Source organism: Pogona vitticeps, chromosome 5 (genome assembly GCF_051106095.1).
Source record: "Pogona vitticeps strain Pit_001003342236 chromosome 5, PviZW2.1, whole genome shotgun sequence".
Classification (NCBI taxonomy): Eukaryota; Metazoa; Chordata; class Lepidosauria; order Squamata; family Agamidae; genus Pogona; species Pogona vitticeps.
Genome location: NC_135787.1, coordinates 95,244,101 through 95,270,424, shown reverse-complemented (window position 1 = coordinate 95,270,424; position 26,324 = coordinate 95,244,101). Strand labels below are relative to the sequence as shown.

General features: G+C 38.6%; 1 protein-coding gene across 3 annotated transcripts in view; it reads left to right on the top strand.

The window, feature by feature from the left end:
- HTT (huntingtin) overlaps positions 1–26,324 on the top strand; it is a 318,202-nt gene that overhangs the window by 227,124 nt on the left and 64,754 nt on the right. For all 3 annotated transcript variants that reach the window (XM_073000994.2, XM_073000995.2, XM_073000993.2), the window contains 4 exons: positions 4,743–4,819; positions 12,313–12,451; positions 13,947–14,069; positions 25,149–25,359. In XM_073000994.2, the coding sequence (XP_072857095.2) occupies positions 4,743–4,819; positions 12,313–12,451; positions 13,947–14,069; positions 25,149–25,359 (550 nt within the window). The remainder of the gene's footprint in view (positions 1–4,742; positions 4,820–12,312; positions 12,452–13,946; positions 14,070–25,148; positions 25,360–26,324) is intronic.

Genomic DNA, 26,324 nt, shown 5'->3' with positions numbered 1-26,324 from the left:
AGGCGAATGGCTATTCCAAGAATGAAATCAAAAGAGCCATCAAACCAAGAAAGCAACACCAAACTAAAGAGGAAAAACAGCCACCCACAAATAAAGTATTTCTGCCATACATCAAAGGGGTCATGGACCGCATGTGAAAACTTATGAGAAAACACAACCTACAAACAGTATTCAGATCCACCACAAAAATACAACAAATGTTACGGTCAGCAAAGAACAAAAGGGACCCCCTCACCACTGCAAGAGTATACCGGATACCTTGCAGTTGTGGCCAGGTATATATTGGAACCACAAAACGCAACATTCACACCAGAATCAAAGAACATGAGAGACACTGCAGACTAAAACAACCGGAAAAATCAGCAGTAGCTGAACATGCCCTAAAACAAGCTGGACCTGAAATTATATTTCAAAAACTGAAGTACTGGACAACAGCAACAATCGTTATGTTAGACTGCACAGGGAAGCCATTGAAATCCATAAACATCAGCAGAGCTTCAACAAAAAAGAAGAAAGTCTAAAACTCAACAAGGCCTGGCTTTCAGCATTGGAAAATACAGCATGCAGCAGGTCAATGAACTCTACCCAGCCACAAGGACCAGGGATCATTGCACAAAAAAGACCAGCTAAAGACACCCATCAACCACAGTGACAGATAATCTCTCCCACTTATCACAACAATACATCCACAACAAAAACACGCCTTAGTGTGATTTTTAAGGATGCTCGTAATATAAGCCCTACTCCAAAAATAAGCCCCAGTTAAGTGAAACCCCACCTTCCACCATTGTGCAGCAACCATAAGAAGATGATGTGACTGCATTTGAATAAATGTAGATTGTTATACATGAAAAAATAAAACATCCCCTGAAAATAAACCCTAATGCATTTTTGGAGCAAAAATTAATGTAAGACCCTGTCTTATTTTTGGGGAAACACGGTATATCTTAGGCACCTCCCCCACAATGCTTTAACTTGCTTAACTTGCACAAGAGACCACAAAGAGAAATGGGTTGTTTACCTGTAATTTTGGTCCTCTAAGTGGTCATCTGTGCCTTTGCATGACCAGCTTCCATCTCTAGAGGAGCCTGTTTCTGCTCCTGTTCAGATGCTACTAGTTTTTTTTTTCAGTCTGCTGTGATTTTCTTAAGAAACAGAGAGGGACAGTGGGAACTTTCTTGTCTGAGAACATTCAGTTAGGATTACCATGTAAAATTTCCAGCTCTAGAATGTTCCTGAGTAATGCTTTGCATAGGCATTGACCCTATACGTTAATACAGTGGTCCCTAACCTTGGGCCTCCAGATGTTCTTGGACTTCAACTCCCAGAAATCCTGGTCAGCAGAGGTGGTTGTGAAGGCTTCTGGGAGATGTAGTCAAAGAACATCTGGAGGCCCAAGGTTGGAGACCACTGCGTTAATACACAGATAACGCTTCGCAGATTTGTAGTTACCTGTTCTTCCTCTGAGAAATTGTAGAAGAAATGATTTTTAACTTTGAAAAACAGACTTACAATACAAACATCAAACAGCAATATCAGTTAAAAAAGATAAAATTAATAGTTTCAAAGAAAAAAAGAAAAAATATACGTATCCTTAATACAAAGTAATACAGTACTTCTCTATACACAGAGCTATCGTTATTGCTAACATTTAGTGCTCCCCACCACTGGGACCTTTTGAGATACTTGTTGTTGCTGTTGTTGTTAATATATGTTTCTTTTCCTTTTGCATTACAAATCCCCTTATCCATTCCAAAAATATCATATTTCTTGTGTTGCTGCCTGACCTTTCCCTTTCACTAGAACAAATTCTATAAAATCTCTATATATATCACTAAATTCATTCATTTTTAACAATCTCAATTTTAATTTTTATCTCACATGTCAAATTACCATTAAAGGGTTAATTCAATTCTTATTTTGTGTAGGAAAGAAATAAAAAAGATGAAACAGAAAAAAAACCCACTTCATTGCCAAATCTGACGATCCTCATTAAGTTCTTATGCTTTACTTTTCTGCAGATTTCAATATAATAACCCTGTTTTTCTGCCTTGTTTTGTTTATGCTCTCTGATTCTGTATTTTCTCTATTGTGGTTCCTTGCTATTGCTACCGGGTTTTTTTAAAAAATCTACTTACGAAATCTTATGGCTTTCATTACCACCTAAACACAAATGACAACTACTCTATGCTTCCACCTAGACCTTCCCCATCTATTTAATTCTGAATGTCCAGGAGCTTTTTTCATATTTCCATCTGAATGCTCCATGGTAGGGACTTCCAAACAAGTACCCATGTTAATCTATCTCAACATGTTGGCAGTATGAAAGATAAAAAGGGGGGAAAGGATAACAAAGTCCAAAATATGGAGTCAATTTATAGACTGACAGATCTGTTTCAATATGAGCTTTCCTGGATCAAAATCTACTTCTTTAGATATTTATTTTGTGCCTGAAGAGGTGGAGTTTGGTGCATGAAATCTCACTCTGAAACAGTGCCACAATATTTTGTCCTTGTTTTTCCCCCATTTTAATTTTGCTGGCATTCATAATAGAAGATATGCAAATACCACCCAATCCAGTTTGTGTCCAAATATTTGTGGATAGGTTGGGATTTACCTGCCTTGAGCTGGTATTTGGATGTTTCTGAATGGGTGGAACAGAGGACTATGACCTGTGATGGGGAGCATTTCGTAGCACCATCAATTTTGGAGAATATTCAGTGTATAGATAGAGCTACTGCCAACTTCCTAAACTATTTCTTGCCCAGCTCCCACTCTGCATTAGCCGGCAATTAAAACAAAAATAACAGAACAGTGGAGGAAGCACTTGAACTTACCCAGTCAAATCCAACTGAAGAGAGTTGTTCACTGACACATAGTCATAAGTGTAACAAAAATTCAGAGTAGTTATGTAAAAGGAAAAATAATAAGAAGGTGACTAGCCTTCACCATCCCTTTGCAGTGCCTGGATCTGAAGTGGCTGCTCAAAAAGATGGAGTGTGATATTTAGAGTCTGGTGAGATTGATATGAGCCCTCCCCAGGTGCTGAGCAATTGGAGTTTCCATTGGAAATATCTGGTTTTTACTTTCATTAATATTTCAGCTGTCAGCCTTTTTCTACTTTGCTACAGCGGCTGGTGCCAAAGGCCACCACCCCACCTGCCAATACAAGCATATCTGAGCCTTAAATGCTAGAGCAATCTGTAGTGATTTGTAGAGTCAGGGGAACTGTCCTGAAGGGGATTGCAGGCTTTTTCAACCTCTCTGTAGCTGACGCAGATATGCACAAATATCCCAACTCTGCCCTAGTTGGAGCTGGTGCACATCCCTACTTCATTTTTCCTTGAAATATGATATGATTAAAATCTGCTTGGGGAAGGGACCGTGCACACTAGTGGTGGTGGTTCTCTGCATGTATTTCTGTATGAAGCTTGTATCAACATAACAGACACATACCAAGGTCATGCTACATGCGTTCAGAATTAAGTTTTCAAAATGTGTAAAAATTTGGGGGGACATTATGGAATATAGGAAAGAATAATGGGAGGATTATTACTAATATATATGGAAGGAAATACTATATGCAAAGGAGCTGTTGGACGTCTGATTCAACCTACTTATGTCATAAATGAAGGCTTTATTTCCATGTATTGTTAATGGAGCATTTTTCAGCCACAAAGCCTTAAATGTATTAAAATTTATAAACATATATTTCCGTGTCTTAGTTGTCTTATGTCTTGACTACTGTAATGCACTCTATGTGGCCCTGTCCTTGAAGAGAGTCCAAGATCCTCAGTTGGTGCAACATGCAGCAGCTAGATTATTGACTGGTGGATAGGATTTTAATTACATATATAACCTGATACTAAAAGATCTGCACTGGTAGTCATTTGCTTATGAGGCCTAATTCAAGGGTTAGTTTTAACATTTAAAGCTCTTTTGGCTTGGGGCCTGCTATCTAAAGGGCCACCTCTCTTATTATAAGCCGTCTAGAGAGGCGCATAATAAGAGAGGTTAAAATCTTCAGCAGAGGCACTCTTAGAAATACTAACAGTTTCAGAAGCCCACTTAACAGGTAAATAGGAGAGGGCCTTCTCCTGCATGACTCCAAGACTATGAAATGCACTCCCTTCCAAGTTGTAATCTGTTTCCACTCTGACAGGCATATGTCTGCTTGCTCTGTTATTTTTAACTTCATCCTTTGTTGATTTTAATAGCTTTAATGAATTTATATGATTTTGATGGTTTTATAGGGGTAGTGGTTTACATGATTTTATGATTTTTTAACCTGCATATTGTTTTAGCTGTTTTTATTATTTGACTAAATTTGTAAAGTTCTTTGAGCACTATCTTTTTGTGGAAAGACAGACTATAAATGTGATAAATAAACAAACATACATTTTAAGCAAAAATTTCTGTCCTTTTTGGATGCATGATTGGTCAATAAGGGGATTACTTGAACTTAATTAAGATGTTGTACATTGTTTTTACTTACAATTTAGGTTCTTTGTTACCACACTATACTTTTGCATTTCAGTTCCAAACCTCATCACCTTCAAGTCTCAGCTTGTCAAGCTAGCCCATAATAATTAAAACAACAAACAATAGTGCTTATTGTAATTAAGTGTCTGTATGTGGCTTTTGATTACCATTCTCTCCCCCCCCCCCCGCCTCTCCATGGTTGTGTTTCATTCCTGAAACTATTGCCAATGCAAACTGTTGCTTCTCTTGTTTCTTTATAGAACAGTACTGCTCAATTGCCTGTTGAAGAATTAGATAGAATTCAGGATTATCTTCAAAAAAGTGGATTGGCACACAGGTAATGCATTACTAATACTGCAAAATAAGGTCTGAATGTATCAAGGTTGCAATTACCTTTTGAAGTTCGTTGGCCAGTACAACAGCTACTATTTTAGCATCAATTTTAATTACTGGAATGGGTCTAAACTTTGGACACTGAGTGTGGTCTTTGCTAAGCTTGGGAATCACTGTGATATAGGTATCATACAACGAGAATGTTAAGGTCCCCTGTTCATACATCTCATTTTAAACCTAATGCACTTTTTAAATTTAAAGGTCTGAAAAAGTTTTATACTATTCAATTAAAAAACCTGGTCCCGGTGATTTACTAGTGTTCATAGTCATAATCACTGTCTTTATTTCATCTATAGACAAAGGTGAAGCAAAGAGCTAGTCTTCTAACAAATCTATACAGGGTAGATCAAGTTTTTAAATTCCCCCATCAAGACATGCTATGTATTGCAACTGAAGACTACAGTCCAATACCTGTGCATTGTAAGGAATTGATGGTTGATGTGGGTTTTTGGGGCTCTTTGGCTGTGTTCTGAAGTTTGTTCTTCCTGATGTTTGCCAGTCTCTTCAGAGGACTGGAGTAGGAACTGTCCATGCTCTGTTGCTGTTTGTTGGATAGTTGAGTATTTATAGCTGTGGGAACAGCTTTTGTCCTCTTCAGGAGATAGGGTGATCAGCGTGTTTTTGTTGTGGATGTATTGTTGTGATAAGGGGGAGAGATTATCTGTCACTGTGGTTGATGGGTGTCTTTAGCTGGTCTTTTTGTGTGCAATGATCCCAGGTCCTCGTGGCTGGCTAGAGTTCGTTGACCTTTTGCACACTGTACTTTTCAGTGCTGGGAGCTAGGCCTTGTTAAGTTTTAGACTTTCTTCTTTTTTGAAGCTCTGCTGATGTTTATGGATTTCAATGGCTTCCCTGTGCAGTCTAACATAACGATTGCTGGTGTTGTCCAGTACTTCAGTATTTTGAAATAGAATTTCATGTCCAGCTTGTTTTAGGGCATGTTCAGCGACTGCTGATTTTTCTGGGAATTGAACTCATTTCCATGTACATATTTTTCAGATTACACACAGTTGGTTAATGTTTGGACTTTATCAGGTAGTGCTGTCTATTCCAGGATAACTGAAAAAACAACATGCTTGCTCATCATGTCCAAATATCATGTCATCTTAAACCTGACCTTTTTTTTTCATCATCTTTTCAAGTCAAAGGTGTTTAGATTTTAGCCATCAGTGTTTACTTATTAGTAAGCTGTGACAATAGAAACATCTTCAATCACTACCTGGAGATTTTCTTATTTTCTTATTTCAACATATTTTGACTACTGGTTAGATAACCCTTTAAATTATGGTTTCCTTTTATCTGTTCTGTCAGGCTGCTAGCCCTGTACCATGTTTCATATTCTATACAGCATTATCTCCTCTGTTAAGTAAAACAGTTCCTGTCAACATCCATTCTAGTTGGCAGCCTAAGATAGCAAGGCAGGACAGTGAGGCACCCAGCTTCCACCCCTTGCTAAAGCTGTCTTATTCACTGATCATTCTTCTATGTGGGGACCATCCAGTGGTTCAAAAGAACACTGGGGTGTTCTTTGCTGAGTGTGGAGGTTTTGTTGTTGTTGTTGTTTTTATAAAGTACTTATTTAGTGGATTCCAGCCACTACCAAGAATGGTGGCAGTTTTCTGGGCCTCTGTAGGGGTGGCCACGTGCAAACACGAAACTTGGCTGGCCCAGGTGGACAATCTTAAGGAGAGATGCTTCATCAGGTAAGAAGGCCCCAAACCATTAAGGTCTTTATAGGTTAATACCAGCACTTTGAATTTGACACAGAAGCATACAGAGATCCAGTGCAGATATGCCAGAATCAGGGAGATGTGATCATATCTTTGTACTCTCAGTATGAATCTGGGTGCTGCATTTTGCACCTGTTGAAGCTGCTGTATCACCTTCAAAGGCAGCCCCTCATAGAAAGCACTGCAGTAGTTGATCCTAGAGATTAACAACACATGAACAAATGTTATTAGAGATTTCCTGTCCAGGTAGGACTGTGACTGTGCAGTCTGCTGGGGATGGAAAAAGGGCAGACCTAGCCACCACCAAGATGAGGTGCTTCATAGAGAGAGCTGGGTCAAGGAGAAGTGTGACCCTGTACAAACCAAACAGAGTACCTCATAACTGAGCAGGTTCTTCATCTAATAACATCGTCTCCATCTCATCAGGATTGGATTTCAGTCTGTTAGCCCTCATGCAGTCCATAACTGGGCCAAACAGTGTTCCAGAATTTGCACAGCTTCTACTGCTGAAAATCAAAAGGAGAGATAGAGCTGCATGTCAATACCATATTGATGACAGTGAACTCCACATCTCTGGATGACTTGCCCCAGCGGCATTTTATAGATGTTAAAAAGCATTGTTTCTAGCCCTTTATGTCTCAGCCCTAACTTTAAATATCACTGAACAGTGTTAGGGAAGAATTTGAACTCACTGATGGTGAGATAGAATGTTTTGATAGTCCATCAGAACTCCCTAGCTAACCAGATCCAGCCTTCTCAGTCAATCTAAACAGCAGTTACAGTGTCTGAAAAAACAAAGGAAGCAGATGACAAAGTCAAATTAAAATCCTCTATGATTAAAATTCTTCCTTCTAATAAACAGATTTCATTTTATGCCTTGGGGTCAGAGAGTTTCTTTTCCGCAGATCCAAGAAGTTTCCTTATTGACATAACTAGTTCTTCTTCATGGCCTCTGTGAATCACACTGTGGGTAATCCACGCATGCACGGGGCCTCATCGGAATATTCTAGAGCTTCTGCAATAGCAAAAACATACATTAGTGCAGACCCCTCCCCTTGGTATATGTACCTTGGTGCCAAGGCTCTCCCTTCAGTTTCTTTCAACTGCCATGTTGACAGCCTCTATCGTCGCTTCTGTGAGTCCTTTCTAAAACTGAAAGTTATTGATTTCCTTTCATTTATAACGAAGCTTTAATTATTATTTTGCTTATTAATTTTTTTGCAGATAACTGCTCCAGCCTTAGGGCCGAAACACCCCCCCCCCCCCAATTTTCTTTTCCAAACTGGCTTTTCAGTTCATAGCCTCTTCACACCCTTTTAAATGCTGCATGGCCTGCAGTAATAAAATTCCGCTTCTTCATAGTGGTCTCTGTGAATGCACCCAAATGGGTTAATTCTGCGCCTGCGCAGGATGTTCAGAAGATTCTAGAGCAGGGGTCAGTGAACTTTTTTACCTTTTACCCCCCCAAAAAAATTTATATACGCCAACATTACCCCCTTGATTCGAAAGGAAGGAAATCATACATTATTTGAATTAAAAATATTATTCAATCTACACAGGCTGTGTACCGAACTAGCAGGATGCACCAAATTTCATAAAGATGTGCACTATTTTGGCTGGAACACATTGCACTCCAGCCATTGTATGGTATATGGAGTAGTAAGGTGTCCAACGTGCCTAGCAAGTTGCATTAAATTTTTGCTAGCTCGCAGAGGATTTAATAATCATCAGTGTCTGTCAGAGTGGTGCTAGCAATGACATGCTTGCTAGAGACAGCCAACACAGATTTGGAGGGGGGCCTTTCCCTACCACTTTAATCATTCTATGTGTGGTGTGCAAAAAGGAACAAACCAGGCTAAAGGCCATGTCACACACCCTGATGGCACAGCCCAATATCAAAGGACCAGTGTGCTTTTTTTATCATCATCAATGGAAAACTCAGCAGTGGCCAGAGGATTGGAAAAGATCAGTCTACATACCAATCCCAAAGAAGGGAAGTGCCAAAGAATGCTCTAACTACCATACAATTGCACTCATTTCACACGCTAGCAAGGTTATGCTCAAAATCCTACAAGTTAGGCTTCAGCAGTATGTGGACTGAGAACTCCCAGAAGTACAGTACAAGCTGGATTTCGAAGGGACAGAGGAACTAGAGACCAAATTGCTAACGTGCGCTGGATTATGGAGAAAGCCAGAGAGTTCCAGAAAAACATCTACTTCTGCTTCATTGACTACGCAAAAGCATTGCAGAAAGTGAGGATGAATTAAATAACTTCTTAATGAGGGTGAAAGAGGAGAGTGCAAAAAATGGTCTGAAGCTCAACATCAAAAAAACTAAGATCATGGCCATTAGTCCCATCACTTCCTGGCAAATAGAAGGGGAAGATATGGAGGCAGTGACAGATTTTACTTTCTTGGGCTCCATGGTCACTGCAGAGGGTGACAGCAGCCACGAAATTCAAAGATGCCTGTTTCTTGGAAGGAAAGCAATGATAAACCTAGACAGCACCTTAAAAAGCCACCCTTTCCCCCTCCCCCCCTTAATTCAGTTTCTCTTTTATTTGCCTGCCTGTTCATTTTCACAGTTTTGACCCAGTCTTTCTCTCTCTCTCTCTCTCTCTCTCTCACACACACACACACACACCCATCCATCCACCCACCCTCCCTCCATTTCCTCCCTCCCTCCATTTTGTACATTTAAATAAGTTTGATGAAGTCCTCGGTCTCTCGCACCTTTCTTCCCTCCTTTCCCTTGCTTGCTCTTTTATCCTCTTGCTCCTCCTGCTTGTTTGCAGTCATTTCTGGAGGAAGCAGTCATTCAGAAGCCCCGGATTGATTGATTGCCTGGGGCTAATCCACAGCTGCAACCAATCAAGGAGCTTATCTCCTGATCTCCTGAAAGAACAGATGATTTAGGAGTGCCCTGCTGCAATGAAGGAAGTAACAGGGAGAGGTGGCTTACAATTTGAGGTTTGGCTGCAGAGGGTGGGGGTGGATGGGAGGGAGGGGGTAGCACTCTGCTCATTACCCCCAGGATTTTCACTTTTACCCAATTTGGGGTAATTTACCCCTGTTTTCCAACCTATGTTCTAGAGCTATAGAAAAAAGAGTCAATTAGTTCCCCCCGAAGGGTATATAGGCTCCGCCTGCTCCCTCTTCCTTTCGGTTCCTCTTTTTCTGCCGTACCATTAGGATGTTAGGAAGAGCAGAGCATCTATACTTAAGTATTCTAGCCTAGCTAATCTTTTTGTTCTTCTCCTTTTTCCCTGTTGTTATTTTATTGTTGACCCTTCAACAGAACTTGCCTTTCATTTTTAGCTTGCTGTTGTTCTGTCCCGCTCCCCGCTTTTCGACGGATTCTCTTTTTTGTTTTATGGCCCCTCGGGGCTTCGAGCAGTGCACCGTCTGTTCCCGCAAAATTTCTCTCTCAGATGGCCACGACAAATGCTTGTTTTGTCTGGGAGAATCACTCCTCAACCAGACCTGCATTGCTTGCAAAGGCTTTTCCAAGCAAGCCATTAAACTCAGACGCCAACGGCTTCAATCTTTTCTCTAGGAGAAGACTCTTCTTCCCGCCATGGAAGGCTCCTCCCTCCCTGCACCAACCCCTCCACGTTTGGAGGCCTCTAAACAGACTTCTCCCGTTGAGCAGTTGACTCTTACCATTTCTCTTCCTGTGAAGCCTAAGGAATCCTCAAAACCGCCTAAAGCCAAGGCATCTTCTCGAATTGCCCTTCCTGCAAAAAGGAAACAACGATAAGCCCAAAAAGCTGAAGAAATCAGTTAAACTGCCTACTGTGCCTCCTCCAGCTCCTTCGATACTGCTTGAGGAGTCTTCGAGGGAAGGAATTGGACTTTCTGATACTGAGGAGTACATTCCTTTAGCTCAGACGGCTCAGGATACCATGTGCATGTCTCCAAACTCGGGCCGATTCGAGGCTGTGCCAGACGCCAGCTGGGCCGTTGCCCCTTCTAGCCCTCGATACCCAGGGCGGGCTGATACCGAGTCACTTTCTGAACAGGAGTCTGTCCACAACACTCCTAGGAAAAGTACGGAAAAGTGCAAACATTCTATTCCGTACCAACCTTGAGATGCAGGAGATGGGTATTGTCCACAGGGTTCTGCAGAGAGCTAGGAAGCCATCAACTAAACTGCTATATTCTTATAATTTCTTAAGATTCACTCGGCCTAAGGGATTGCAACAATTACCAGTCTCCCTTGACACTCTTCTCCTTTACCTACAGCACTTGTTTGACATGCGACTAGCGATTTCTACTTTAAAAGTGTACATATCTGCTATTATTTCTTATCAACCCAGTGATTCTGAATCATCACGCCTGTTCTCCCATCCTACGTTAACAATGTTTTTTAAGGGTCTCCATAGCATTCATTCACCTGTTAGACCACTGTTACCGCAATGGTCGTTGCATCTTGTCCTATACGCCTTGACACGTCAACCGTTGGAGCCCATGGCCTCTTCCGATATCCTCCTGTTGTCGTTCAAAACGTTATTTTTGGTAGTAATTATTTCAGCAAGGAGGGCAGGTGAACTAGCTGCTCTTCGAGTCGGCCCACCTTATTTACAGTTTTTCTTGGATAAAGTGATCCTCTATCCCGATGTTTCCTTCCTCCCAAAAGTTGTCTCCAGTTTTCATATCAATCAGCCCCTGATTCTACCAACATTATTTCCAAACCCTTCCTTACAAGCTGAGCGGATGCTCCATTGTTTGGATGTCAGATGGGTGTTGGCCTATTATACATCAAGGACCAAAGACTTTCGCACCTCCTGCAAATTGTTCGTTTGTTTTCCTGGCCCACACAAGGGCACACCTGCTTCCTCTCAAACAATCTCTCAGAAGATAGTCTCCACCATTGCATTAGCTTATGAACTGACTGGCAAGGCTCTTCCACATGGCCTGAAGGCTCACTCTGCTAGAGCCGTGGTGATGTCTACTGCCCTGCTCCATGGTGTGGATATTCCAGACATCTGTAGAACGGCTACATGGTCCACTGCGTCTACTTTTATAACACACTATAGACTGGACCTTAGGGCCAAGAAGGAAGCCAGCTTCGGGAGAGCTTTGTTGACTTTGTTGCTGTTGTGACGGCTCTCCTATTGTGTGCATTCACAGAGGCAATGAAAAATAAAGGTTACTTACCTGTAATCATGGTTCTTCGAGTGGTCCTCTGTGAATTCACACATCCCGCCCAGCCTCCCCACTATCCGTCACTGGTTTTTCAGCTCTCTGAAATTCGGAGCTCTGCTAGTGGCAAATAAATTGGAACTGAGGGTTGAGGCGGGCCGAGCATGCACTATAGGGGCAATGTTTAATCAGTGTTACTTTTTTAAGCTCTAGAATATTCCGAGGAATCCAGCACAAGCTCAGACTGAACCCTATTGTGTGAATTCACAGAGGACCACTCGAAGAACCATGATAATAGGTAAGTAACCTCTCTTTCTGTCCATGGAGTCTTCTTGGTACTGATACTGGAGTAGCTTGCCAGTTCCTGCTCCAGGTGGATCGCGTTTAGTCAGAACTCTCCACTATGATCTGTCCATCTTGGATGTCCCTGCACGGCCTAGCCCATAGCCTCTCTGAATTACTCAAGCCCCTTCACCACGACAAGGCAGCAGTCCGTGAAGGGACTTTTGTTTCTACTAGACTGTAAATATTCTTTCTCTCTTCTTGTTCATGCTGCTTTCAGACACCAAAGACTCTACTCGCTCTTGGATAGGTTTCGCCTTACTGTTGCTCCAGAAACAGTTAGCCCATCTCCTTCAGTTACTACACACCCATTGGATGGAGAGAACCAGCTTGCTCTAGAAGCTGTAATTCCAGACAAAGTAAGACCACATTAAAAATTTTTTTGCACAAAACACCTCTTGTTGCTGTGTGCACAACAGGTGTTGATCTTCCATAATTATCAGTGCATTTTAGATGTATGAATAGCACTCTATGTCTGCTAAATTTAGAAGCAGAATGTTGATTTTCTAAATTTTAGTAGGTGGGAAAAATCATGTATCGTAATTGTGATGTTTCAGGTTGAGGCTTTGTATAACAAGCTTGTTATTTCCCATGTTATGGTGGCAGGACTAAGCAAGCACTAGTTCACCAGCTACATGACCCCTTCAGTAGTATTGATACTGCAAACAAGGTGCTATGCAATGCTATGATGCTTTGATAGCCTTTTAATTGGTTGAGTGCACATGTGACTTCAACAACCAGAAAAGACAGTAAAATGTTCATTCCACAATAAATGGAAAACAGAAATGGATCCACTGCTGCATTGGTTTTCAAGAAAGGAGCACTTCTTAAATAATAGAGAATATAAACTGGGCCATCCCAGGAGGGCCTGCAGTGAAGAAGGCAGTACTGAAATGTCAATATAGCAAGGGTATGTAAAAACATCCTTCCCTATAACAGGAACAAAGAGAAAAGACACCAGATGACACAGAGTGACAGAAAAGTCAATGGTGCCTGATAGAAGCAGTCTTTCGCTTCGCTTTCCTTCCCTTTCTCTAGTGAACATTCCACCCTGAAATTCCTTAGGTAGATGTACAGCCCCCCCCCCCATTAACACTTCAGTGTGGTGGTGGATTGACTGTGTCAGAGAAGCTGAGCTCAATGCTGTCAGAAGGTTAGATTTTGTTGCGTTGACTCTTATCAACTCTTAGCAGAGGTAGAATTATCAAAGCTGAAACACCATACTAAGGTACTTCCATTCTCTTCAGGGATTATTGGTCAGATCAGCACAACAGAATTAATAGTTCTCATTATAATGGGAATGGAGAAAATCCTGAAGGACAGGTTATATATTTGAAGGGGGCATAGAACTGACCACACTGCCTCCTGTCCTCAGGTCTGTCATTCAAATATTCTGCTCAATCCTTACAGTGATTGCAGTAAGCCTGAAGGAATCTAAATGCCTTATGAAGGTGAGAAAGTGTTTGGATTTGTCCCCTTCTGAATAGTATAGAACAACCTACCTGTAGACTCGCATGTACACTGATGAGTCTTTTGTGTACTGTGCACCTTTGCAACAGCCATTTATGGAATTGCTGAAGGGAGGAAGCTTGTGTATGTCATTCCAATAAATATGTATTGTAATATCCTGTGTTTCCAGTACTTCCGCATTTGCTGGAACATTTTGGCTAGTAACATCCACTAGCCGTTCTATCTGGAGGATTCTGGGAATTGTGGTCAAAAAAGCAAATTCCTGAAGCTCTGTACAATAAGCTTTCAGATTCAGAAAACTTTATAGAAATGTGAGCAAGAAACATCATGTATTTTTACTTTGCTTATAATTGTGTGATTGAACTTCAATTATTTTCTTGGAAGGAGTGGTATATTTCACTAGTGAGCTCGCAGTGCTACACAAAGTCACCTTTGGCTCTACTTGAAGGTGCGGAGTTGGTAAATCGGATTCCTCAACATGAACTAAGTTCTTTTATGCTACACAAGGTAAGCTTGATAGAGTTTTGATTGAAAGTATACTTTTATGTATTGATTGTGTTTCCCCCATTAATGCAACTAGAAAATCCTGGTTTGTAGTGTAGTATGTTCACTTATCTCTGTAGTTGTATAAAAATACAATTACAGATATACATGAATGTATCAGTAAATGTATACATCAGAACGAAAAGCTGTTCTTTTTATTATTATTATAAAGTACAACATAAAATACATAAACCAAAATAAAAATCAATTGTGTTCCCCACCACCCTAGTCCGGACCTCTTGCAGTACTCTTCTTCTTTATTGCCTCCATTCTTCTTCCTTTATTGTCCTGTTCTCCAGAATTGCATTGATTCCTGATTTGGAACTTCCTCTTTTCCTTTTGTTAGCACATATTCAATAAATCTGTCCTATATATAATAAAAAAAAATCTCCTTTCTTGACCTTTAAATTACAAGTTAATTGATCATTTATAACAATATTCCATATTTCATTATACCATCCTTTTATTTGAAATTCAAGTTTTGATTTCCAGTTCCTGGCTATTTTTAATCTGGCTGCTGTTAATAAATTTATTTATTTTATTGAAAATCAGCTCTCTAGTCATCAACTCATATTCCACATTCACAAATATTGATAACAAAGCTATCTCAAGATTAAATTCTATATCCCTTTCACATTTATCAGTTAATTCTTTAAAGTTTAATTTTCAAAACTTTGTACTTTTTCATCTTCCCACCACATATGAAAGTATGTAACAATTTCCTACTCACATTTCCAACAGATATTCAAATAAGAGTTAATTTTATTCAATTTTATCGTGTCAAATGCCATCTTAAACTTAGTTTTGTAAAAAAATTATTTTATCCTCACCAACATAAATTGTAAAACCCTCATTTTCCATATCTTCATTCATTCTTCACCATTTATTTCCTAAATCTTGTTCCCACACTAGCTTCAGTCCTTCATTCTTGATCTCTTCTTCTTCTAAAAAGGGGCCTTCTCAGCAGTGGCCCCTCAGCTGTGGAATACTCTCCCAACGGAAATCCATCTGGATCCCTCGCTGGGTGTTTTTAAAAGCCATTTAAAAACTTGGCTCTTTAGGCAGGCCTTCCCTCCAGTCAATTAACTATTTCTTTATTTTTCTATTTCTTTATTTTTTTTAACTATCCCATCTTGATAACGTATATATGCATCAGTTAGTAGGTCTTTATTATTATGTATGTTATTTTATTGTATTTTATTGTATTATTGTATTTTATTACTCATGTAAGCCGCCCTGAGTAGACTTTGTCTGGAGGGGCAGGGTATTAGTTCAATAAAGTAAGTAAGTAAATCTATAAATTTTACTTACTATACCCTTCATTGATTCATTCATCTGAATATCTTCATATGATAATAGAAATTATTCATTTTTTACCTTTGTTATACTTCTTTACCCATTTCATAGTTCATCTTTGTAATTGCATATAATTCAACCATGATATATTCTTATTTTGAAAAATTTCAGTTGATCTTTTGGTCTCATTGGTGATCTTTTTCTCTCAACCATTCTTTTAATCTACTCACTTTTTTCTTTAAATCATTCTAAATAGACTTTCATATTGGCAGGAATAATCTCTATTTCAGTCACTAATATTAATGGAGAGTTAAATGAACATAGTTTTTTAAATACTTATACCAGACATTTAACATAGTTTTTAAAAAGGGGTTATTGATTTCACTTATTTTATATATTTCAATTATTTGAAACAGATATTTTTCAATATACCTGTATTTCTGGTGATCCATTTCCACCAAATTAACCTTTCTGAGTTATATATAATTTCCACAATAAACTTCAATTAACCATATAGTAATTTTTAATATTTTGTATACCTATGCCTCCTTTTTTATTATCTTATACTAATACCTTTTATTTATTCTGGCTTTCTTCCCTTCATTACAATATCTATTAATCACTACTTGCCAAAATTTAAAATAATCTTCTGTTAACTGTACTGGTAACATCCTAAATAAAAAATTAATCTTTGGTAAAATCTTCATTTTCATCAATGCAATCCTTCCACACCAAGAAAGTTTCAGACTGGAATATTCCTGTAGTTTTGTTTTAATATCCCCTTTTAATTTATTTTAATTATGCTCTTTTATTTTTTGAGTATCCTTTACTAACTCTATACCTAAGTATTTAACAGATTTACATATCTTAAAATCATATTTATCAGCAAACTTTTCTTGTTTTTATTTATTATGATTAAACATTTCTGATTTTTGCCAATTTACACGTTATCTAGTTATTTTTCCATTTTTTTCTAAATGATTTTTAATTCTATCCATACTTTCTAATGGATTTTAACTGTCAAAAGGGAATCATCAGCAAATAAGTTAATCTTTATTTTGTTATATTCACTCATACCACTAATTAAATCATCATTCCTTGTTGCATTTGCTAACATTTCAATAGTCAAACAAAACAAAACCGGGGAAAGAAGGCAACCTTTTCTAGTGCCTCGGCCTAGAGCTATCTGTTCTGTCATCCCATCATTAACTATTACTGCGGAAGTGTTCTCCAAATATAGTTGATCTATTACCCCCATAAATTTATTTCCCAAACCCCAAACCTTTAAAAGAATCTTTAATGTTTGCCATTCTACACAATCAAATGCATTAAAAATATCTAATGATAAAATACTTGCCTTTATCTTATCTTTTTCTGTATTATATACAATATTCAAAACACTTCTAGTTAAATTCACCATTTGTTGTCCTTTTAAAAAACCATTCTGATCCTCTTTAATATATTTTGTAATGAATTTATTCATTCTATTTGCTAAAATTGCTGTAAATTGCATCTTGATTTAATAACGAGATAGGTCTATACGAGCTTGGATCTGTCAGATCTTTATTGGGTTTCGGGATAAGAGCTGTTAGTGAATATTTCCAAGATTCTGGTATTTTCTCTCCTTCCAGTATTTCATTATAGAGTATTTTCAACCTGGGAATCAGTATTGATTTAAAAGATTTATAATATTCTGGTCCCATTCCAGCAAAGCCTGGAAATTTACCATTTTTTAGTTTGTTGATAACCTCTGTAATCTCTTCATCCTTTATCTCTTTTTCTAATTTTCTTTTATCATTCTCTAATAGTTTGCTCTTTACATTTTCTTTAATATAACTTTCTGTATCTTCTTTTGTTATATCATTTCCTTTATATAAATTTTGATAAAATTCTTGTAATACTACTAATTTTTCTTTCATCAGGCTGCAATTCCTTCCTGTTTTATTTCTAATCATTGCAATTGTATTTTTTAATATTTTAGTTTGAGATATTCTGGCTAAAAGCTTTGAATTTTTATTATTATATTGAAAAAATTCCTCTTCAAGTATATCAAATCCCTCTGAACCTTTTCTAACTCTGTGCTTTCTAACTCTTTCCTTTTAGCTTGAATCTCTAGTAGTTTCTTATTATCTCTATTTATAAAATATTTGCTTCCTAAAACTTTTAATGATTCTTCTATTTTTTTAATATTTTCTTCTTTCAATTTTTTTTTATTCTGCACGATTCCCTTATGGCAATTCCTCTCACAACTGCTTTCATGGTATCCCATAACACTCCTATTTTACTCCCACCTGCTTCATTTATTGACCATATTTCTATCCATTCTTTTTTAGCCCTGTCCATTGCACTAATATATTGAAAAATATTAGTGTCCATCTTCTAGCCTCTCTATAATCTCTCTTAACTTTCATCTCCATCGTCATCAATGCATGATCTCTTATTTTTATCACATTAATATCTGTATCTACTACTTTAGAAATTTAGGTTTTGAGATATAAACATGAAATATATTCTAGAATAATTATTATGTACAGATAAATAATAAGGAAATCTTCTTTCATCTCCCTTCAATTCTCTCCATATATCTTTTAAATCCATGGTTTTCAATATCTTACTCAATAGGGTACTATTCAATTCATGTTTTCTGCATACAGTTTTATCCTTTACCTTATCTAAAACCAGGTTAAAATTTCCTGCCATAATAACATATCCCTTTCTAACCTTCTCCATCTCTAACAACAGTTTTATAAAATTCTCCTTGGTTTACATTCAGTGCATAAATATTTACTAACATGTAATCTTCCCCCATTAATCCCTGTATTATTAAATACCTACTATTGCTATATTTTACTACTTCTTTTACCACAAATTCTCAGTGTTTGGAGATCAATATTGCTATACCTTTGGATTTGGTAGCCCCAAATCCTTTTTCATAAATATGTATATTTTGAAGTTTCAGTTCAATAACTCCATCTTTGATTGATGAGTCTCTTGTAAGTAAATAATATCCATCTTATTCTTCTTCAGTAATTTTTCTGTTCTTTTTCTCTTTGTTACAGACCCTAGGCCTTTCACATTTAGAACAGCTGTCCTTGTATTTTTCCCCATGTCCATTCTATATCCCATCTTTTTTAGGTCCCATTGTGCATCCCAAAAAACAAAGAAAAATTTTAAAAAATCACATAATAGATTTTGCAGTTCCCTATCCCTATCCCTCCACCCTACAAATAACCTCTTTTTCTCCCCCTCCCCACTTCCCTGTGCCGTACTAGGGTTCAACGCAAGCTCGGGGGGGGGGGGGACGCCACCCCCACCAGTCCAAACCCCAGCCAAATTCTCGCTCCTATTCTACCCTACTTTTTTCCTTAATACCCTCCCTCTTTTATTTTACTTATTTATTGCCCTTTTAGCATCCTAATTTCTTAATCTATCCTCCCTCTTATCCCTTGCCATAAAACAAAACAAAAAAAACAGAACAAAAAAACCCAAAAACACACAAACAAAAAACCAAACAACAAAAAGGGGGGACAGCATAAGGGAATTAGAAAAGAAAAGGAAAAAAAGGGGGACGGCATAAGGAACTGTAAAAGGAAAGGAACAAAAAAGTGGGGGGAATACTAAAAAATATTAAAGGTTAAAACCCTCCTTCTAGTACACACTCATTCAGAAACACAATGTATATCTTAAAAGTAACTTAAATTAAAAATCCCATAATTAATGGTGGGTATTTGGAAGAAATTTTGCTGATCTAAATTAATGGACATATTTGAGTTTGATGTGCTTTTTCAGTTTTTAAAAGATGTATATATTTTAAAAGCTAACTTTACTTGCCAAAAGTCATTGCATGGATATATGTAATTACTGTGCTCATGTCCTTCTGTGAGCTTCCTGCAGAATCAAAAGAAGCTGTTGAATAGTCAGACCACAGCCCCGTAGCTCAGTACTGTCAGTACTAGAGATGGGAGTATACAAATACAAATATCCCTGCACAGGTGGCATTAACAAGGGGATCAACTCACTGATCCGCCGGGGACACAGATGGCACAATTCTACTAATGGCTCCACAGTGCGTGATCTGCTGGCCAGTCTTTGACCTTGCAGCAAGGCTTGTCCTCCCGCCTCCTGCCAGGAGTGGCGAGTGGATCGCGCACTGGTGAGCCATTGGTAGAATTGCGCCGTCCACATCCATGGCGGATAGGTGAGTGGACTGTCCAGCCCCATGGGGCTGGACCCTCGTTAACATCACCTGTGTCAGGATATTCATATACGAATACCCCCATCTCTAGTCAGTAATTACAGGTAGTGGTTTTATGGGATTCTCCCATGAGTCTTTTGTAGCCCTTCTGGAAATGCTGGGGATTGAACCTGGAACATTCTGCATGGATGGCATGTGTTTTACTACTGGGCAATGTTCCCACTGATCAGGTAGTATTTTCCAGACCTAGCTGAGAGGTAGAAGGGATCGGAACTTGGATCTTCTGTCTTCATACATTCCTATCTATTAATTCATTTAATATGCCACCTTTTGCCTGGGGGTGGGGCGGGATGGGACTCAAAATGGCTTGCAAAAAATTAAGACAGTATAATAAATTTGTGTATTCTGCATGTAGAATGACTGATCTAGGTCTCTTACGATGGCTCTGATCTGACCGAGCACAGCTTTTTTTCAGATTGGATTCTGGTAGTGATAGCATGATATGCACTATGATGTATAGGTTAAATATTATATTCAAACTAATTTGAAGCTCTGTTTAGAAATTATAATTATACTTCTAAATGTTTAGTGTCACAATCTAGTATCAGACTTGATAGCTGAATGTGAGGAGGCATGCAATATTGGGTTAATTTCACTATCATCCAGGAAGACGGTAATCATGGGATCTTACATTAAAGTTATACTTTATCCTGAAAGATAGTTTTAAAATCTATTTCATACATTAGATAAAAGTAATAACTAAGGGGAAATAAAAATATTGTTGGAAAGTACCTGAAAAAAATCATTTTAAATTTTACTTCTGTTGGCCATAATCCTACTGCTAATTAACACTTGATGGATGATGGAAATCACACAAGACAACTAGACGTACCCCAGTAATGTAACCAGTATTACATTAATAATAATCATGTGTCGTCAAGTCAATTCTGACTTATGGACACCCTTTTCAGAGAGTGCTCTGAAGTCGTTTACCCTTCCCTTCTTCTGGGGGCATCCTGGGACTGTGCAGCTTGCCCATGAGCACACAGGCTGCCTCCTCTCTAGAAGCACAGTAGGGAATCAAAATCCCAATCTTTGGCTCTATAGTAAAACCGCTAAGCTAACCAGCCAGCTGAGTATTATATTAATAAGCAACAATCTGCTATCAAGATTTGCACAATTTCCCTTGCACAAGGCTAAATTGGCAGTGGGATTCTGACCATTGTGTTTTATCTCAAATGTCCAATTTGATTGTATTGCATTCATTCAATATGGTAAATATTTTGAAACAATGCATTTTGAGGTGGAAATTTTCTGTTGACAGCTTAATAGCATATTTTTAAATGAAAGTTTTTATAGAGGACTGAATGAATTCCATTTTTATTTAATCTATTATTTGTGATGTAACTGTCATAAAGGTCAGTGTCTTTTTTTCTCAAAATTATTTTGAAGATATCTAAAAAAGGTAACTATTTTCCATAAATGTTGGTGCTTGAGTTACCTTGTGCAGATTTCAGGAAAAAATATGTAGAAATAAAGTTTTTAAAAGAAACTGAGATGTTTCAGACAGATGGAAAAGACACTCTGCAGTAAAATTAATTAAGTAAGTAGTTCCATCCCCAATAACAGCAGAGCACAACTAATCAATCAGCAGTGCTCATACATTAGAACAGTCTTGAAATGTTGACTGCTGAGTGGGCTTACCAGAGGCTGGCGAAATGGCTTTTTAAGAAGTTGCTTCCAGTGCTTTTGCTTTTTTCAAATGGTATCTGGATTAAAAAATTGTCCTGTTGCCTTTATGTTTCTAAAGAAACAAGGACCTGCCCTGCATGTACTGAAATGAACATGCATCTTCACAGAGGACAACAAAGTTGACCTCCACCACAACCTATTAGTTATGTCTATTTATTTATTTAAAATATCCCCCTTTTTTTCCTTAAAGAGACCCAAGGTAGCTTATATCATTAAAAGGACAATATTTAAAAGCTAAAAACAGTAATTACACAGTTTTTAAAAAAGATTTAAACAAGTATGTTAAAAATGAAAAATAAAATTAATGCTGAAAAAAACATTTAAAAACAAGAGACTACAACAATCCAATTTGAAAAACCCCTCTCAGACTGCCAGTCCCTAAAGAAAAGCCTTTCTGAAGAGAAAGGTCTTTGGCTGCTTGCGGAAGGGCTACAAAGATGGGCCCAGCCTGGCTTCCTGTGGGAGGGAATTTCAGGGTCTGGAAACAGCAAATTTTAATGTACTTGAATCCAATTTAAGTTGCTTAAATAAAGGACATGCCACTCTTTCTGGCATATCCATTTTTATCATAAGCAACAATAAATGGGTCTTTCCTTGAGGGCAGGTTTCCCTCTGCCCTCAAGGAGACACTCATTAGGTCCATAAGAAAGAAACCTAATTTGGCGGCGGACGAAATTGGCAATTATAGGCCCGTCGCCAATGTTTCTTTCATGAGCAAAGTGGTCAAGAGGGTGGTGGCTGACCAGCTTCAGGCACATCTGGATGAAACAGATGCCCTGGATCCATTTCAGTCGGGCTTCAGGCTGTGCCACGGTACAGAGACGGCATTGGTCGCCCTGTACGATGATTTGTTGAGGGAGGCCGACAGGGGTAAAATATCTTTGTTGGTCCTCCTCAACATCTCGGCAGCCTTCGATACCGTTGACCACGGTATCCTCCTGGGGAGGCTCTCTGAGTTGGGTATCGGTGGCTTGGCTCTGGCCTGGTTCCGTTCCTTCTTGGAGGACCGCCCCCAGAGAGTGCAGCTTGGGGAGAGTGTCTCGGCCCCGTGGAGTCTCAAATGTGGGGTTCCACAGGGGTCGACTATTTCCCCAATGTTGTTTAACATCTATATGAGGCCGCTGGGTGGGGTCATCAGGGGGTGTGGAGCATCGTGTCATCAATATGCTGATGACACCCAGCTCTACATTTCCTTTTCACCAACTGCAGGTGATACCGTCCTGTCCCTCCAGCGCTGCCTGGGGGCCGTACTGCAATAGATTCAGGAGAACGGACTGAGGCTGAACCCAGACAAGACGGACGTTCTGAGGGTGGGTGGCCCTGTGGATGGTGGCTTGGGAAACTCCCTCATGTTTGGGAGGAAGAGTGGGGTCCACAGCCTGGGGGTACACGTGGACCCGACGCTCACCATGGAAACGCAGGTGGCGTCGGTAGTCCGCACCGCCTTTTTCCACCTTTGGTGGATTGCCCGGCCGCGACCTTACCTAGACACGGGGGCGCTCACTACCTTAGTACATGCACTCGTAATCTCTAGATTAGACTACTGTAACGCTCTCTACGTGGGGCTCCCTTTGAAGCTGGTGCAGAAACTTCAGGTAGTGCAGAATGCGGCGGCCAGACTCCTTACTGGAGTGAGAAAATACCAACATATCTCTCCTACTCTGGCCATGCTGCACTGGCTGCCCATCCGTTTCCGCATTGACTTCAAAGTGTTAATGCTTACATATAAGGCCCTAAACGGTTTAGGACCTCGATACTTGGTGGAACGCTTACTCCCAACTAGCTCTACCCGTGTCACCCGTGCAAGCCAGGAGGTGAGGCTGAGGAGCCTGACACTGAGGGAGGCCCGGAAGGAAAGGAATAACCTCTAGAATAACCTTCCTCCGGTGATTCGTGCGGCCCCTATGCTGGGCAATTTTAAGAGTCAACTAAAAACATGGTTGTATGTTCAGGCCTTCCCTCCTGTCAATATTTAATTCTTTCTTTATTTTTTCTTTCATTTATTATTTGTTTCATTATTGTATGTGTTATAGACTGTTTGTAAAATCCTTATGTTTTATTGTATACACCTTATTGGAAGCCGCCCAGCGTGGTCGACCAGACCAGATGGGCGGGATATAAATCAAATAAATAAATAAATAAATATAAATATAACTAAATAAATAAGAAAAAAGAGCAAACAAAAGGCAAAGGCAAATGATTAGAGTTGTTACTATGCTGCAGAAAGATGTGATGGCTGACACATCGTGCAGATTATGGAATGGTCATACTTTTTAAACATTTAAATAACATTCTATAAATGGACTTGCAGTCATGTGACAGAATTTTCTTTGTTCCCTTTCCCAAAGCTCTGCTTCACAGTAATCCCCCACAAGTATCCCAAAGTACTCTCCCCCACCAAGTATTCCCACTCATCAGAGTATAGGAGAATGCAGAGAGTGAGTGAGAATCTATTCTGTTGTTGGATACCATCAGATGCAATCCATGGGAGTACCTGTTTTTAAATTCCAAGTTAAATCAATTTTTGAGTCTTAACATTAGTGCATTAACATGATGTAAGGTTAGCTTCTTTGAATAGATTCAAAACATGTTACAGATCTTCAAATATCTTTCTTTGCTCTTTTGAATAAAAACAAAATATTCTTAAGACGTCCATCAGAATTATTACTAAGGCTGCTACTTTATGCAAACACTCTTGGAAAATGGAAATCAGTTCCTGTTTCAAGTATGGAGCTATGTGATCAAAGTAAATCCCAAGTAATCTAACATTGGGCTGGTCTCCCAATCCGTTGCAATAGATTATTTATGTATGATAAATGTATACCAGGAAATTGGTACTATGTACCCAGGAAATTGGGCCATGGTAGGTAAAGTTCAGTCTTTTTCTGTTTTTAAATAGTGAAGTTTACTGAATATTTACAACTTGAGTGCCATTTTGCACTAATGGCCAAAATCATCTTGCATAAATTACTTTGGCATAAGGGAGACAGTGTAATCTGCAATTGCAGATTGTTGTTAATTAAATAGTCCCTACTTCAATTTGATTACTTAAGCATAATTTCATTGTGATGCTGTCTTTTGGATTCTTGCATTAATTAGATTGGCACAAGTTAAAGCATCTCTGCTGTGATTCTGTGTTGTATGCAGAGTCACCCAACTCTCATGCAAAGAGATTAAGGTTAAGAAATGAGAATTTACTGTTCAGTCAGTGACAACCTGTAGGTTATAGCATTTTTCTTATACTGGTGTTAATTTATGAAAGAGGGGTTTGGCCATAGAGCTTGCTTACAAGACAAGTTATATTTTTTGTTTTTACTAATTATGAAATCTTATGAATATTTACATATTTAATTCACATTTAGATTTGATTGGGATTGTCTCTCCCCCTGTAACACACACAAACCTTTTGCATACATATGTGTATCGTAACAATAGAATTTCATCCAGTTGTTGCTTAACCTAAATTCTGATGAAATTATAGCTACCACTATGTGAAATAAAGGCATAGATATTATTCCTCCATGCATACAAGCAAAATATCTTTCATTTTATGGGGTTTTTTATACCAGACATAAATATTGCCTGTCTCATAATGTTTAATGAACATATCTTGCACTAGGTATTCTTCAGATTTCACTTTTTGTGTGTTCTGGATCCAGCCATCTGTTGTATTCAATATTGAGTGGAATTTGTTGTATAAACTTAACTTCAGATATAACCTAATTAACATATCATATCAGTTTATTAAGAATTTCTGCATTAAAAATTTATCCTGAAGTTTCTCTTATCTGTTCTTTCAGGACTTCAACATAAGCCTTTTAGCTCCATGTTTAAGCCTCGGCATGCATGAAATCTCTAAAGGCCAGAAGAATCTTTTTGAAACTGCCCTTAAAGTAACTCTCAATCATGTGACTTCTGTTGTACAAAAGCTTCCAATCAATCATCAAGTTTTTCAGCCATTGCAGCCAGCTGAAACATCCCCATATTGGAACAAACTGAGTGATATCCTTGGTAATGTTTAGTAAAGAGCATTTATTTTTATAAAGCACTTTTATATGTAGTAGGGTTAACCAATTTAAATCTATATAGTTACAAACAGACCCAATGAACTATTTTCTGAGTATGTTGCTGCCCATTCGAATTCTTCAGCAAAGCAGAGTTGGCTTTCAGAAAGCAGTTTGTTTTTAAAAATACGACATATGAATACACAAACTATGGCAACTTATAGCTCTGTTCAGGCATTTAGCCTGAAAGTCTGTAGCTCTAATTGTGGGAATTCTCATCCGTGTAAGACAGTGCTCCAAGTCATAGAAATGCTGCAGGTATATCCAGTTGAATTATTTACAAGCATTTCTGCAGACTTTTACAGTGACAACATGCATACTAATTGGATTACAACATTGATCATTCTGGCACTGGCCTATGGATAAGTATGTTAGCAGAAGCTCTGTGGTATGAATTTGTGCTCCTGCACATTAAATAGATTTTTTAAATACTCACGATCTTTAGGCAAATATCTATGTTTCATTTCTCTCTTACTTTCACAGATCTTTATTGTCTGTAAATGTAGTTTGGAACTTCCATATACTCAAGACAATCTGTCTGGTATTGAGACTTTTCTCTGCTTAAGACTGTTGGAAATATTTTTCATCTGCAGGTGTGTGTGTGTGTGTGTGTGTGTGTGTGTGTGTGTGTGTGTGTGTGTGTGTGTGTGTGTGTGTGTGTGTGTGTGTGTGTGTGTGTGTGTGTGTGTGTGTGTGTGTGTGTGTGTGTGTGTGTGTGTGTGTGTTTTGGAACTGACTTATAACAACCCAAATCAGGCTTTCAGGGTAAGTGAGATATTTAAAGAGTGGTTTTGCCAGTTCCACTCCTCCATTGAGTTTCCATGATAAAGTGGGGATTCAAATCCTGTTCTCCAGAGTCCTGGTCCATCACTCTATCCACTACACTACACTGACATTTTATGGGAGCAATAA